We start from the raw sequence: 17,249 nt of genomic DNA on the forward strand, positions 1-17,249 counted from the left end.
TTTCAGCATCCCTCCTATGCTTTCTCTATTTTATACAAACAAGTGTTTCCTTCTTTCTAACACTATTGTTCATGTTGCAGGGCCTGCAATACCAAGGGACTGACCCACTGTGAAGCCCAAGTATAGGACACAGTTTGGGCTAGATAGGACACCCTGCCTTAGGAACTGTCCTAGACTTACCACATTTAGCACAAATGATGAATTCGAGGCTTAGGTTTAATGCATCTAGAAGAAAATTTAAAAGAGGATGGTAAACTGAGTGACAAGGCTGCTGGTGTTACGGGGGATGGAACAGCACTCCTTGATCCAAAAGAGATCATGCTCCTGTATAAATAATCTTAACAAATCCTTCTCCTTCACCATTCTTCAGAAGTGTCTGTAGTGAACACTGAGGGTGACAGGTGGGAAGAGTCCATCATTTTGTTAGAAATAGGAGCCAAGAAAAAAAAACAAACCAACCCGGGGTCCATGTTCCTGACCATCGCTCCTCCATACAGACATGGCCTCTCCCACCTGTGTGCCCTTCTGCTCCCTCCCACGTATCACCCACCACATGTTAGCACATTCCCCACAAAACACGCACAATCTCCCTTTGTTTGCCTGGAAGGATTATACACCCCTTGATCAAAATCAGGTGCTGTCAGGTTATTTACAACTCCTGCATCTAATACAATGCCTGGAACATACTAGCATTTCATTTCTGCTGCATGTATAGAAAATGAATAAAAGACACTCAAAAGCATCTCTCCTGAGGAATCAGTTTCAATAAAGAAAAACAATGCCATTCGGAAGCTCTATTTTCTTTGCTAGCAGAGTGGAGCCCTATCATTTTTACACTCCACTGATTCATTCTGAACATGGTGTCAGGAACAATACAGGGCCAAAAAACAATTAGTAGGGGGAACAAAACAATCAGTTGAACCGTCTGGAATTTGAGTGATGTACAGATCAAATGTCTTAAATTTGCTAGACTCCTTCTCATTTGGCCAGAATGGATGATTCTTGGCTGTACTGCACCAGGAATAATTGTCCCTCATATATCCCCAATCAGCTGCCTTTTAATGACTAGTCAAAAGTGACAATGTAAAAAGTGCAGTGACTTTCACCATTCTTGGCAAATCTTGGACCAACTCCCATTGATCTGCCCTTGGCATAGGTGAACTCAGAGACACCTTGCACAGACGCCTACAGCCACTGCTGCTGGTCTTCAGCAACCACAAGGCCCTTGGGTTGGGAAGAGACCCAAGAAGAGGACGTGAGGTGTCTGAAGTGACCTTCAATTCTTATACCACCTTCATGGACTGTGGAAGACCTGCAATACCTTGGATAACACCAAAACCGTCTCCGGCATCTCTGAGGCTGAATGACCTTTCCCTCTCCCCAAACGAGCACCACGGTAGTCTACCCTACAAAAAGATTGAGAAAGAGTCCAGGAGCTTGACAGACTGACCAGCCCCTATGCAGCCCACTTCTTTCCAAAATTGTTGCCTCCTCATCTTAGCTCATATTGTGGTTGCTGCTGCTTTGAAAATTCAGTGAATTTGAATTTAAATTCCATAAGCTCCAAGAAGGCTCTTTCTCCCTCGTGCTGACATCCAGAACCCTGCTTTTGGTCTGACTGCAAGGAAGATTTGCAGCTCTCTTGAAGGACGCCTTAGCTAGTAGTGCTACTGACCTCACAAAACAACTCCCTGAAAACATCTCTGACTGCTCATCCAGTTCCTGCTCTAGGATATCTCCTCATCACCAGACTTACCATGTTGGACAAATCTGGCTACTGGTGGTCTTTAGGGATGAGACACTGCAGGTTCCCCCTCAAGAAGGTCTTCTCTTTTTTGACTCTCCATGTCCTCCTAGTCTGGTGCACCAATAGAGCCCAGGCTGCTGCCTTCTATCATTTTATTATTGCTTTTTGTATTGATGTTTCAACTCCTCAGCTAAACAGATGATGAGCTTCATGAGGGCAAGAATTACCTATAACAGCACAGCATCCTCAAAGCCCTAGAGCTATACTCTTGGAAAACGCTTGACAGCTGTGTAAATTATCTTTTCATATAAAAGAGGGGCTGATAACCCATGGACAGCCAGCTTGATTCTGTCTGGCATATAAAACAATCAACTAAACTATAATCTGTATAGACTAGAATCTCCTTGTCTTGATGTTGTCACTTGCCTTTATCTCTGCCCTTTACCCAAACTCTAGATTCAGTGCAAATGTAAGATGCTAAAGTGGTGAATGAAAAGGGCTTCTCCCATCATTCTGGCCTGTTCTAACCGATTAGTTCTCATGGTTTGCTCTCCACCGCTTCAGCCACCTCTCTGGACCTTCCCTCTATAGCACTCCACAATTTAGTCCATTCTGGACTTTGTTCAGTTTCTCAGCTGTGCCATGGTCTCTTATCTCTGTCCCTTGATGTGTCCTTCCTGTCTAGGACACACACCTTCCTTCTCCCACTTTACCAAGCTCACTGCTATTCACGTCTCAAGTTTCGATTTGCATACTTCTTCCTTGCAGAAGCTTTCTATGAACCCCTTCAGGAAGTCAGGTCCCATTGTAAAGGCCACCCAAACTTCTCTCTATTTTTCCTTTAATGATGCTGAATGATAATGATTATGATTATGATTGCCACTCTCACTAACATTAATTAACTGCTTTCCCTAGCCCAGGACCTATTGCCTCACTTCATCACTACCAATATCTTGTGAGGGAGGTACCTGATTATTTCTATTTTAATCAGATGAGGAAACCCAGGCTCAAAGATATTATCTTAATAAGCTTCACATCACTCCACCAGGACCAGATTTCTCACTCAGTCTGGCCCCAGAGTTCATATTCTTAAGCAAATGAGTCACACTGTCTCTTATAAAACTCACCACGTTTAAAATTATTCATTTAATGGCTAGGGAGTCAACTAGGAATCAAGATCCATGAGAATAGGGCTGGGTCTGTCTTGTTCAATAGCATATTTCTAAGGCCTAATATAAGAGCTAGCATGCAGAGAGCACCAAGAATGATGAGACAGATAAATAAAACAGCCAGTTAGTAGCCCATTCAGAATCCCAAAAGACAGTATTCACCCTCTCTAAATAAAAGATGTCTGATGCTTAATAAAAAAAAAAATTAAAAACAAAAACAAAAACAAAACAAAAAAACATGACCGTGATACCCTTAACTCTAAAATTTCCCTTTCTGTGACCCAACCCCAGTCAAACAAAGCCAAGCATCCAGAACTGGAAAGGGTGCCACCTGGAAAGCAGGAACCCAAGAAAACTCCTCTAGAATAAAGAAAGCACAGGTAGGTCCATAGGTAGCACCTGCGGTAGCAAAGAAAGTACAAGTCTACCCAGGGACATAACTGTAGTGGTCGCACCAGGAGACCCAGCATGTCGCCCAAGCCACCAACTCACCCCTTTCGCAGGTTCGTCCCCAATAGCCGGTGCCCGTACAGTCGCAGATGAAGCGGTTCCAGCCATCCTTGCACATGGCGTTGTTCTTGCAGGGGTAGCTGTCACACTGCTTAGCGCTCATCCGTGAACAGGAGGACTTGACGCCTGCCGCGTTCTGCATCTCCGCCAGCTGCCGGATGTTCTTGCTGCGCCCGTCGATGAACAGGTCGCGGATGCAGCCCACGTAGCCATAGTTGAGCATGGCGGTCCAGAGCTCAGTGGGGAGGATGAGGCCGGCACGGTTCTCCGGCAGCCCGCCCAGGTACATGTCCCCCTCCAGGTCCAGGATCTCGCTCTCCCCACTGGCGGTGAAAGGCGTGCGCCTGCTGTTCACTGATATGGTACCTGGGATGGGAGGACAGGAGAGTGAGCTAATGGCTCCTCGGCGTTGCAGGTGAGGCTGCCAGGCAGTGAACCTGAAAGGAGCCCAGCAGTTAAGTTCCGGGACTAGTGTAGTGTCACCAGGAGAGAACAATGCAAGCAAGTGAATGAAATCCTACCAGGTGGAAGAAAAAACAGTGCAGGTAATGGGGTTCTAATCTCTGCCAGGTAAGACAGCCTGGCCCATAGGAGGAGCCGTGACAATCCCAATGGCCCAGTACCTGCAGGGCGATGTCTTTCCTCTATCTAACAGTCCTAGCCGAGAGGTCACATACCATACTGGTGAGAGCAGCCCAGTTCCTGCCTGGGTTTAGGTCCCAGCTCCAGCAGGTACTAGCTATAACCTTGAAGAAGTGTCTTCACCTTCCTGGGCTTTAATTTCCTCATCTATAACATGGGGAAATAAGTGACCCCACCTCTCAGGCTGGCGTGAGGGTTAAACGATCTCATACAGGTGAAGCGTTTTCTCCTCTCCCGCATAAGGGCTCTGTGTGTGGCGGCCTGAGTCTTCATCACTGGCTCGCCCTCCCCCAAAGGACGGAACCCCCCACACACGGGTACCCGCTACGCCGGCATTAGCTACCAGGCCTGCCAGTGAATATTTTGGGCACTGTCTTTGCCAAATTTCAATTGGAAAATATTTATTCACTTAACAAAGATGTATTGAACGCCTCTTCTGTTTCTGGTGTAATTCTATGCACAGAGGTGAGCTTGACAGTCATGGCCTTGTTCTCATGGAGTTCATGTTCCAAAGCAGAGGGACAGAAACTAAACGAATCCCCCGAAAAACAAGAGAAATCAGCTAATGGCGGGTGCTAGGAAGAGAGCGAAAAGGGTGCCGTGCTGGCAGCCCAAGGGTTCTTCTTTCGAGTGAAGGCCTCTCTAAGCACATGCCAGGTGAGCTGACACCAAGATGTTGAGAAGGATCCCCCAGTCCAGGGCGTAGACTGTGCCTGGCAGAAAGAACAGCACCTACAAAGCCCCGGGAGTCGGCAGGGGTGCGGCTAGAGCGGAGAGGGCAAGAGCGAGTGAGCAGGAGATGCCGTCAGAAAGAGAGCCTGGGCATGTGGGATTACAGAAGACAGGGAGCCCAACCCGGGCACTTGGGAACGGGGGTTCTAGTCCTCAATGGTGAAAATGACCCTAGGCCAATTACAGTTCAATTTCCTAAAGTGTAAAATCAAGGAACCTGTAAGATCAAGGTGCCATCTAAACACCATGCCATAAATTTTAAAAAACTATTTAGTATTCTTAAAGTGCTCATTGGTACCAAGTAACTGCCATTCATCAGCCAGCCTTCACTTCGGTCAGAATCTCAATTCCCTCCACTGTGGAGGGAATAGCCCGAGGACTGAGAAGATCACACTCTAAATTACAAAGTCAACACAGGGGCATAGGAGGAGAAAGAGCACCCGGGGCCTCTGGGAGGAGTGAACCAACAGCTTGCTTCCTCTGCTCTCCCCTAGAACTTTTCTCCTGGAGAAATCTGCTTTGTCTTTTTGGTTTTTAATCTCTTTTAAAAAAATCCAGGAATGTGTATAAAGGACCCATGGACAAAGCCAAAGTGGGGAAGGATTGAGGCTGGGAGGTGGGGGTGGGTGGGACAGGGGAAAGTGGTAGCAGGAAAATGGAGACAAATGTATTTGAACAGTAAAAAATAAAAATAAAAACCTATGTAACATTAATAATGCCCTGACCACCATTTCAGGTACTTTCTGTGAATTGCTGGACTTGACCCCTAAAACAATTTTGTGAGATAGGAGCTAGTATCTCACAAATGAGGAGGCCGAGATTTGTGTCCCTTTCTTCTCTCTTGTACGGTTTGCTGTCCCTGCCTTCCGCAAATCTACAGAGCTACTCTGACCACCAACTAGCAGGGAGGAACATCTATTGCCAAATAAGATGAGTACCAGAACAAATTTAAATGCTGGAGCCCTCACAGTACCCTGAGGAAATCTATCCTGTGAGTGTGTGACCACAGCTGGTTTGAAGGCACTCGTCAAGTTTTAAGAATCTGTCTCCCAACTGAGAAGTTTTTCTTTTTCTTTTTTTCTGTTTTATTTTGTTTATATTTTTCCAATTACTGTTGAAATTCATTATATTAGTTTCAGGTGTACAGCATAGTGGTTAGACATTTATATAAGTTACAAAGTGATTACCACCCGATAAGTATAGTACTCACCTGGCACCATACGTACTTACTACAATATCATTGACTATATTCCCCGTGCTGTGCTTTACATCCCTGTGACTAGTCTGTGACTACCAATTTGTACTTATTAATCCTTTAATTATTTTTAGTAGCCAAGCTATGGAAGCAACCTAAGTGCCCATCAATAGATAATTGGATAGAGAAGGTGGGATACATATATACAATGGAATATTACTCAGCCATAAAAAAGAATGAAATCTTACCACTTGCAACAACATGGACGGACCTAGAGGGTATTATGCTAAGTGAAATGAAGGTGTTTCTAGATCACCTCTTAGTCATGTTATTCTTCAGGATAAGCAGGGGAAAAGGCACCACACTTAGATACACTAATGTTTACAACTATTCAGTTTAGTGTAGATTTATAACTAAAAACAATACACTAGAAAACATCTTCATAAAGAAATGAAGTTTAATAGGTCATATTAAAATTTTATATTACATTGCTTTCACAGGACAATTATTTGTCTACTCAGTAAATTTTTATAGGATTTGATCAAATGTATAGGTATTTCAAATTTATAGGCTAATGCTATAGCTCCCAGGTATGAAAGTCAAGGCTTCTGAAATCCAAACCAATTTGACAAAGATGGGTACACTGGCGGTTCTAACAAAACAAAATAACTGCTCTACTTGAAAGCGCAGTTAGTGTTGGGAGTAAACAGAAGTAGACATATGGCAATTTGATGTGTTCCAGCCTGCCTGTGACACAGATAGGTAACCTTTAAGCTGTGTCGGGGTTTAGGTTAGTCAGTCATGAAACCCATCAACCGTGACCCAAGTCCAGAGACCCAAAATGCACGGTCTTAAACACCAAGAGGAGTATTTCCTCTGTGATTCTGGGACAGCTTTCTGACTCTGCCCTGCTGACATTTTAAGAAGAAACTTAGAGAAAAATTCATCCTCCAGAGAAATTAATTTTTGTGTATTTTTCTGTTTTTTAAAAAAGCACAAACTGTTCATTCCTGCTCAAAAAGCACATTTAATTTGATGCTTCTTGGTTCTGATCAGATTTTAGACAATCAATAAAGCATCCTACTGGGCAATAAACCATCTAGGGCTGCAATCCGCTACCCATCTGCCCTCTGCACAGAATCCATCCAGCTCCTCCTAAGGGCAGCATTGCTCATTGCCATCAGCCTTCCAGCCCTGGAATTATGCCATAAAACCATTTCCCCTAAGCTCAGCCATTCCTGGCTATAAACTGTTAGAGGGAGCCTATTGCTTTTTATTGCTAGCTCAATGCACCTAGAAAGAGAATGTCCAAATGACACATCCAGACTGAATCCTTAAAAACTATGACAAATATAGCCAAGACCCTTCTTGAGTATAATACCACCTAAATGGAGAATCAGGAAGTAAGTGTGGTATTCCACGCTCTAATTAGCACTCTGGGTGAAATGCCCTTTCTAATGGCAAGGAATGTGACCTTCATTGCCACATGGCCCATAGAAAGCTAGGCAGACTGTTCAGACATTCAAAAGCTCCAGACCCTCTATTTGTGAGTTTTTTTCCCCTCCCTCTCTCTGTTACTACTCCAGAGTGGCTATGTACTGCCCGGGGCTAGCTTGTTTGATCCGCGGCTGCAGAAACAAACAAAGCCATTTAAACCAAATGTAAAAGGTTATGAAGAGGAAGGGAGAGTTAGTGAGGTCTTAGCAACGAGTGAAATATAGGCTTTCACACCAAAGGAAGGCTTTAAATTGAACATGACTTCAGGAAAAATCAATTTGCCTTTTCTTTTCTTGTCATAATTTTTTCCCTGAAACATGACTCTTGCCAATTATTGGAGGGTGCATTGTTGCATAAACCCTTACACAGCGAGGCTTATCCTACAGAGTCATCATATAAAGTAGCATCTGTGATGTCACAATTGGTGTCCATGGTAATGTGAAGAGGGAGAAGAAAAGCTCGGGGGTGGGGCACCATCACACCCATGACATGACAGTTACTTTAGTGGCTGTGAAAATGCTACTTGAAAAACCACCCTTAGCTCGGGGATCTTGGAGCCATCACTAAGATGACTATGCAAAGAGTGACAGGTGAGGAAAATATGAGCCATTGAGGAGGCAGGTATCTTGTTCCAAAACATAACCATTACAACAGCCATCACAGGGAATAGCAAAAGAGTCAACAAGCATGCAAGTGCAAAAATTGCAATAAAAAATATAAAGCCAGGAAACAAACTGAGAAGCCGGAGCTTTCTTCCAGTCTCAGTGGCACCCCTCCTCTACCTACCTGATCTGCCATCTCGCTGAATGTCCACATGGTACCATTCCCCATCGTTGGCTTTCTTCTGAGTGGCTTTCACTTTGATGGTGCCAGAGCCCATATCAAGCAGCAGGTACAGGTTGCCATCCAGGAGTTCCACAGCAAAGAAGTCCACCTTGGTGTTCTTCTGGCTCCGAGCATCCTTCCTCTCTTGGGGCTTGCCATGAGTGAAGAGGATCAGGCCATTGGGCTCGGTGGTGCGGAAGTCAAAGGAGATGGAACCCATGCGTTTGGTGTTCCACTTGGGCAAGCTGATATAAGCCTCTGGGGTCTCGAAGTTGATGGGGTCCAGTGTGGCCACATTCTCGCACTTGAATACAACTTCTCCGTAGATTTTCATCTTGGTATCCCCAATCCGGGCCAGGCGAGACAGCTCCAGACGGATGTCATTATTTTTATAAACAACCTGTCAAAAGCCAAACACATGCCATATGAATCAATCTTGCAAATAATAACCACCCATCACTCACTGGGCACCTAGGGAAAAAAGCTCAAGAAGAGGCTTTGGGACACAATTGTCTGAAACATGAGATGCAGCATTTGAAAGAGCATCTGAAGAGACATCTAGGGTGTATACAAGTCCTGAATAAGCTCATATATTTCCATTCTATTCCTCTTATCTGTCTGCTTCTGGTCAATTTTTGTATTGTCAGAAAGTTATACAAAATAAGCTTGCAAGTAGAAATCAGGACATATTGAGTTGCACAGCTACTAATATCTACATACAAAGATATTTATTGAAGTGCCCTTAGTAAAAGATTAGAAATAACCTAAATGACTATCAATAACAGACTGGCACATCCTTATTATGGAATATTAAGAAGTCCTTAGAAACCAGGTAATGCTGCCAATTTTGATGTGAATGTTCTCCAAGTAATACTGTCAAGTGAAATTAGCAAGGAACAGATCAGAGTCTGCATTATGCTATTATTGCATAAAGTGTGCATGTTGCGGGGGTGTTATAGGTATATATGTTCATAATGCATAAAACAAGTTTGGAGGAAAACACAAGAAACTATAAAATTGTCACTGGGGAATGGATTTGTCAGATTGATATTCACGTGTGGGAGGAAGACTTACTTTTCACAGTACCCTATTGTATTTGATGTTTTTTAACCATGTGGATGTACTACTTAAAGAAAGTGATTTAGAGTTGGTGGGGAAGGATATCAGTGTTTCTTTGCATATTGTGTGTGTTCTCTATGTACATATCATGAGAGGATGAAATGCCTTAAAACATATACAAATATATTAGGACTTTCTAAACTGAGTATCATCTATATAAAAGCAGGGATTGATCTTATCCCCCAAAACTATAATTTTAAAAACGTTCTGCTGTTACTAGAACTGAATTTTGATGCAGTGCCCTGGGATGGGTCCTGGACTTCTGACCACTCAGCAATGTCACATACATACAATAAACAGAAAATAAAATTGGAAGGGAATGGGCTCAGCATTGGAGCACTGATTATGCCAATCACTGGGCTATGTCTTGTACATCTTCTTATTCAAATTCTAAGTCAGGATCCAGATTTAGGTTCAAACCCTACATCCACTACTTATAAGCTATGTGACCTCAGCACATTTATTTAACTTACCTGAGCCCATTTTCTCCTTTGAAAATGGGAACATAGGAGTAAATTATTTTATAATGATGAAATAAGATAATACATATAAGGACCTTAGAAACAGCACATAGTAAAGCCATAAAAATCTCAGCTCTTTTGGAGGCAGTTGTTGTATTTGTTATTAACCTGACTTCATCCCTTTCAAATACCAGAGAAGGTTGTACTATCATCTCTATTTTCAGTAAAATAACAAGACTTATGTCTTACAAACCATCTCAAGGATAAAAAGTTAATTGGATGAGTCATTCCAGTGCTTATCATTTAATACCTAACATCCAGCTATAGAGCTGTTTCCTTGCTCTCCCCTATCACCAGGAGATACCCAAGCAGCGCTGTTAGCCTTTTGATAGATAACAAATGATGATGAATTTAATATGCCTCACCTACCATATGACCTTGACCATGGGCCTAACCATGATAACACTGAAAAAAATAAGGGTACTAATATATACTGAGTACCTGCTACCAGTCACCAAGCTAAGAACCTGAAGCCTACCATCCCCTTAGATCCTGATAACACTCATTTGAGATATCGTCATCATTCCCCCATTTTACTGATACAGAAACAGACATGGAGAAGAGTTAAGGAAACAGTCCATTTTCACATAGCTGGTAAGTGGCAGAGCAGGACCTGAACTCAGGGAGTTGGGCTCCAGAGTCCATGTGCTTTGTGAACACTAGAAACGAGTTCCACTAGCAACTCCCAGGAAGCTCATCTTTAACCTTATGCAGAAAGTCGTGCATGTTCATCTCCCGATTCAAAAGCTGAATTTCCCATTTTTCCTCTACTGGACTGACAGTGTGTGAAGGGGAAACACTGCAGGACACTTAGCAGTCTCTCACGTGAGTGAACCAGAAAAGAAAATAAAAGTTTAATAATTGGCAGCGTCTCCTATCTAACCACTGGTATTATGCCCGAACATATGTGATCTCTCTGTCATAACCAAGCTTTGGCTTTCTCTGCATTGGGTTAAATGCCTATGACTAGAGCTCCTTGTAAAGGTTAATTATTAACACATAACAATAGCTCATCCCAATGGGACAGACTGAGGCTTGGCTCTGTTGAATGATAAATGGCAGGAGAGCTCAGGTATCCGTGCAGGAGAGAGGAATAAAAAAGAAAAAGGCCTTTTAAAGGGAAGGAATGCAGAGTCCTATGAAGAGGAACTCTCCTATAAGAAGGACACATGGTAGAGGAACAGAAGGTAACAAGAATGCCATTTCTGGAAAGACACACAGGAGAACCACAGCCAGAAATTGGCCAGATGAAGGTAACCAGACTTCTCTCAAAAGCTCTTTGAAGGTGAGCTCTTTATCTCCTCCCTGGCCCTGATGTTACTTCGTGTGTGTGTGTGTGTGCGCGCGCGCGCGCATGCATGCAGTTTTCACATCTTTCTTATTGACAATTGGGTGACCTCTGAGTCCTATTTTATTCATTTCCTTGTCTCCCTGACCCGCCCAGTGCAGGACCATGGCTGTGGCAATGCCGAAATGGGCCAGCACCTTGGGTAGGACATGAAGGCAGGACCCTGCTGGACCCTCTTAACAAGGCAAATTAGCATCTGGTACAGGGTTCTGTGTAAAATCAGACTTTGAGCTAAATGAAAGTCCCCAACTGATGACTGAACTAGAATGAGATGTGGCATCAAGTGACAGAAAGTAGCCATGGCTGACAAGTTACCCCAACAAGAAGCAATTAAAGACAAACTGAAAACGGCTCCCAATGGGGGAAGATGTCACACAGCCTGGGAGGCAGAGGCAGAGTCACAAAGAGTGACAAGCCGGCCTTCCTGCTACACCCATGGGCTTATAAAGACTGCTGTTTGTGCGCACATATCTTGCTTAGGAGGCCAAACAGTAAAACAGCTGAGGACAGAGTCTCAGAGTTAAGAGAGACTCTCTCAGAACAACTGCACTGGTATGCCTCCGTAATCTGTGATACAGAGACACACAGAACACCACCAGGAGAAAGGCAAGCTACAGTAGCAGGAATGATACAATAAAAATAGCTGCCATCTACTAAGTGCCTACTATGTGCCAGACACTTTGAAAACACTGTTGCATACCATTCACATTAAACAAGTGAAGAAGCTGCCATTAGCCCTGTTTTACAGAGATGAAGCCCAGAGGGGATCAGTACGCCCAGGGCACAGGCCATTGAGGGCATAGCCAGGACGACTTGACCCCAGCTGTCTCTGACTGCACTGGAACAAGGCCATACTCCAGCGGCGGCAGCGCCTAGACTCTGCCGTAGCCCTTACCTACCCATAAAACAGGCGCCCCTTCGTCAAACACAAAAATCATATGCCGCTCCATCCAATGACAAAGCTGTCTGCCCTACTGCCTAAACTGTTTGCTCTGGCTGAAAAAGAAGACTATTCTAATTTACATAATATGTTTTTTTACGTTAATCTCTTCCATGATACCTGAGGGATATGGCGGGTCCACAAGAATGACTCTAATGATAGAGACAGTCTCAGCTCACAGAAGTATTTCTTTTCTCCATCTCCTGCCTTATCCCAGGCCACTCTGTTCTCAGCTTCCTGAGAACACATTTCCATGTATTCTGCTATAAATGCCACATCCATGTGCACTCCAGTAAGGGAACTAGAAGAAATGGGGAGAGTGTGGGCATGTGCCCTGCAGAGTCCAGATGGCTTCCTGGTACTATTTTTCCTGTCAAGAAATAGGAGGTTTACCAGATGGCCTTTCTGTTCCTTTGTTTTTAAAGCCTCCTTAATTCTCTTTGGAACTACACATAGGACAATTTCAATAAAAACCATGAGGTCAGCTTATAAGTCCATCATTTATAGGCCCATCCATGACTTCATGACTGAGCACCACTGCTCTGATCCAGGTCAATGGAGGATGTTTGAAGGTCAGGACGCTGGGGACATTGTCTCAAGTGACTAGGCTAGACAACACAGAAGGGTGTGAAGCCAGTGTTGGAGTGCCTTGATGTGGAACAGTGTTGACTGCAAATCCCAATAAAGCCTTTCAAATTTATACCTGTGTGTGGAGCAGTTTACATACGGCAAGCAAGAGACAAAGATGTATTTACCTCTCATGCAAATTTAATCCTATTGACAATAGATAATCATGAAGAGAGCTTTTTCTCTTCAGCTTCCGGGATGGTGCAGCTTCTAGATAAACTTCTGTGCTCATCTTATTATTGTGTAACACTCCTCCTCAGGGTAGATAAGTGAAAAGCACTGTGAAAGAATCTTGCTTCTGGGGCAGCCACAAAATCACACATCCTACCCCTCTTCCCCTCTGTCCCTCCAGCAACTGATGACTCTGGGTGGCTATGATTTCACCTCCTATGAACTATCTGCTCCACTCACGTGTTACTCAAAACACTTTACTTCGTTATCTTTGAATAAGCACAGGTCTTGTCTTTTCAAAATAGCTTAAACACCTTCTCAGCAAAAACTATGCATCACACTTTTTAAAATCTGAAATAGCACCTAGCTGTGCCAGTGCTGAATCAATGCTCTATCTTCATTAAATTAGATGCTGGACTCAAGTGGCAGCACAGGGCAGTGGCTAAGATCATGGACTTTGTAGTCTCACTAACCAGGGTTTGAGTCCTGCTTTACCTTTGTGACCTTGAATAAAATATTCAACTGGCCTCAGACTCAGGTTCTTCAACTGCAGAATGTAGACAACCGGCCTCATGTCACAGGGTTGTATGGAATAAATGAGATAATATTAACATACGCAGAGGCACTTTACACAGTTCCTGGCTCTTCATAAGCACTCAATAAATGGTAGTTATCACTATTCACTTTGTCATTTTCTGTGAAAAGCCAGAACTAAGTCAACGGACAGTTTAGCCTGGCATGGAGTCATTAGAAAGAGAAGACTCTCTCTGAGGATAAGTTCTAAGCCAACTGTCAACTCAAGAGACAGCAGCACTTACAATAGGCATAAATGCCTAATAGTTGCCATTCCTTGTCCCTTGTTCCTCTTTTCCTCCCCTCCTGTCCCTTCCCCACTCCTCTCCTCTTCCCTCTCTCCCCCCACTCCATACATCTGCACATATTTAGGGTTCATTATCACTAACATCATTTTCTATCACAGTGTACCACTGACCAAACTCCAGCAGTGAAGTCCAAGCACAAACGCGGCAGCAGATGGTCCTCCTAGCTTCCAGAGTCAGAAGAACCTAATCTTTGGCATGGCTGGGGCCACATCTGCATCTGTGGCCTTGCTAACAGGGGTCAGCAAACTAACTGCCTGCTGAGCTGCAGCTGACATCCCACCTGGGCCCTGAAGTCCCAACTGCTACATACCATGGATACCACCATTTTCACGCTTATATTCTGTTAACAATGGTTAGAATGTGCCAAAATTAAAAGCTAAGCACCAGGCATAGAAAATGGGAGCTGAGCTTCAGACTTGCAAGGCAGAAGCCAAAAAAGTGTCCAAGTTTCAGGGCTCCAAATAAATATGAAAAAGACTATTGACAAAGTTGAAACAAGTAATACAATGTTGGCAGTTAATTAAATTTTTAAAATGTGTTTGATCCAACACCCTGTGAGTCAAACAGAATACATTTGCTGGCTTGGTTTCACCAGGAGCTACCAGTTTATAATCTCTGGTCTATGGTCTCATTTATAAAAGGGTGACCAGGAAAAGATAAAAGGGACATAAGGCAAATTGGAGTAACAGGAAAAATCCAGGCAAAGTGATACTGAACCAGGCAAGTCCTGAGTCTCTTCCTCATTTTGAAGAAAGCGTCCAGTCAGGGAGGCTTTTCAGGTATTCGAGAGAGAGAGAGAGAGAGAGAGAGAGAGAGAGAGAATGAGCAAGCAGGAGAGCGCGCGCACACTGCACCATTCAGTTACCCTGCCTCCATGAGTCAAGGGCCATTCTTGCCAGCCCAACAGGCTTGCTACTATTGCAGGTCATTACTACTTGCATCACTACTTTGTGTTTGCCTGATGGGTTTGTTTCGAAAGGGAAATGATCAGATAGGTTTATGCTCAGTTACAGATGGTAAGGAGCTGAGAAAGATTCCCAACCCTTGGCACAATCACAGTGAAGGTCTCATTTTTATTCTCAAGAAGAAATTTCTTAGAACTTTTATTCAGTTAAAAAGGCAGATCAGGAACAGGCCTCCATTTGCTCAAGTATCCCACGGAAAAACATTTCAGTGAATCAAGTTTGTAAGATAGCTAGGAATACTGTAAAGGCTCAGTCTATCACAAGAGAAAAGATTTGCTAATGCAGGCCTTATCATCCTTGCTGTCTACCAGGCTTCGACTAAATGCATGAAGCAAGAACTTAACATAGACAGGTCAGACTTGGCATAGACAGACCCAGGCAAATAAATAAGACATGAACTGGCATGAATGGGCCACAATTCTCCAAGACAGGCCTTGTCAATGGGTTGTGAAAAATCTTCCTGGATGATCAAAAAAAGTTTGCCTGATGATCCTCCAGCCATACCTGGATAGATGTGTCTGTACTCTTTCTTCCTGGCAGATGGCGTTTATTATTAATCAATATCATTCTATTCCACTCCCTGTCCCATTAAACCCAGATGGAGCCTCAAAATTCTTCTCAAGGCAATGCTCTAGGAAGTTGCCACCAGTCACTAAGAGATGGAACTGGAGGTGAACCTACTCTCCACCCTTGTTATCCTCTAACACAAAAGCCAATTTAATGTAAATTGGCTAGTTATCCTAGAATATTTGAAATAAAAATCCATGTGAATGTGTTAAATATCCATTAGCTCTAGACCACAGAGGATACAAAGGAACTTGAGGTACAACCCCTGCTACCAACATGCTTAGAAAATGTTGGACAATGAGTAAAGGAAGAGGGGATATATTTTATATCATAATTGGAGTGAGATATATTTGTCACTCCAATTAATGAATGTGCAAGGGTCTATGATCATAAACTTGACTCAGATTGTATTTCTCTCCCCTCTCCAGTAATGGCACTACTACTCCAGTAATGGCACTACTACTGTCCTCTAGACCAGCAGTCCCCAACCTTTTTGGCACCAGGGACTGGTTTCATGAAAGATGGGGAGGGGGGACACAGGAAGTAGAGCTTGGAGCAAAGCTCACCTGCTGTGGAAGGAGGTGGCAATAGGAGGCAAAGCAGAGCTCAGGTGAGTTCGCTCTCTCACCCACTGTCAAGAGGCAAGGAGGGGACAGGAGGCAGAGCTCAGGCAAGCTTTGCTCAATGTCCGGTTCCTAACAGACTGTGGACTGGTACTGGTCTGTGGCCTGGGGGTTGGAGACCCCTGCTCTCGACTTAGGCTTCATAAACACAGGAGCTGTGAATTTCTGATGTAGAAACCAATGCATTCCCAGTGTGTAGTGAAGTGCCAGCCACATAGGAGAGGCTCAATAAATACCCACTCTTCTTATATTTGCTTTTATATGAAACACACCTACTCAGTGAACACCTACATTTCCTTCTGTTTTATAATATCTGATGAGGCCCCAACCTGCCTAGTGTGACAGTTACATGTCACAAAGCAGAGTAACTAAGATCAGATGAGTAGATAGTACCTGATTGTGAAAAGCTCTAAAAATATAGCCATTATACAATTGGGGGCGGGGGGGGGGGAAGAAACCATTAGAATAGAAAGGAAACGTTTAGCAGTTTGATTAGAAAGGGGACAAAATTTAAAAGGTGCTTCTGAATCTCTAGGACTCCTCTACTGTTATTTTTATTCCATTAGAAATGACTCTGTCTCACTGTTCTCCCTAGGGATATCATGTCATTTGTTGCTTACAACCCTTCAGTGATTCCCTATCAACTTCAGAATCAAAGGCACACTATTAAGCACTACATAAAAGACTCTTCCTGATCTAGTCTTCACCTCATCGTTGCCAGCCTTGCCAAAGTTCCGCATTCTTCCAGTACACCGGCCCCAGGATAAGCCTTACCTGACTTATCCATCTGAATGACTACTGCTCATGATTGGAGGAATAACTCAGGTATCACCTCCTATGGGAAGGCTTCATCAACATACTTGCTCATTCCACTCCCACTCACAGCTGATATCTTCCTCTCTGCTCCCATGGCTCCATGTTCTAACTGCTGCCATAGAAATTACCACATTGTACTATAATTGTATGTCTCTCCCAGTAGACTGGGAGCTTCTCAAGTGAAGGAAATTGTGTCTTTCTTCTTAGTGTCTTTAAGTGCCCATCCCAGTGCATGACACAAAGTCTATACATGTTTGTATACATTTGTGAGCAAGGAAGCTCACAATGGCTACTTTCTGATGCCTCTAAGTCAAGGAGGATTATAATACAGAAGGAATCCTTTATGTTTATTTC

General features: G+C 43.6%; 1 protein-coding gene across 12 annotated transcripts in view; it reads right to left on the reverse strand.

The window, feature by feature from the left end:
- Positions 1 to 17,249, reverse strand: part of NRXN3 (neurexin 3) — a 1,414,514-nt gene that overhangs the window by 992,219 nt on the left and 405,046 nt on the right. For all 12 annotated transcript variants that reach the window (XM_054567201.1, XM_054567200.1, XM_054567197.1 and 9 more), the window contains 2 exons: positions 8,279 to 8,717; positions 3,409 to 3,792 (listed from right to left, as the gene is read on the reverse strand). In XM_054567201.1, the coding sequence (XP_054423176.1) occupies positions 3,409 to 3,792; positions 8,279 to 8,717 (823 nt within the window). The remainder of the gene's footprint in view (positions 1 to 3,408; positions 3,793 to 8,278; positions 8,718 to 17,249) is intronic.

The sequence above is a fragment of the Pteronotus mesoamericanus genome, unplaced genomic scaffold, assembly GCF_021234165.1.
Source record: "Pteronotus mesoamericanus isolate MK-2021 breed Mesoamerican mustached bat unplaced genomic scaffold, CSHL_Meso_final contig_182, whole genome shotgun sequence".
NCBI lineage: Eukaryota > Metazoa > Chordata > Mammalia > Chiroptera > Mormoopidae > Pteronotus > Pteronotus mesoamericanus.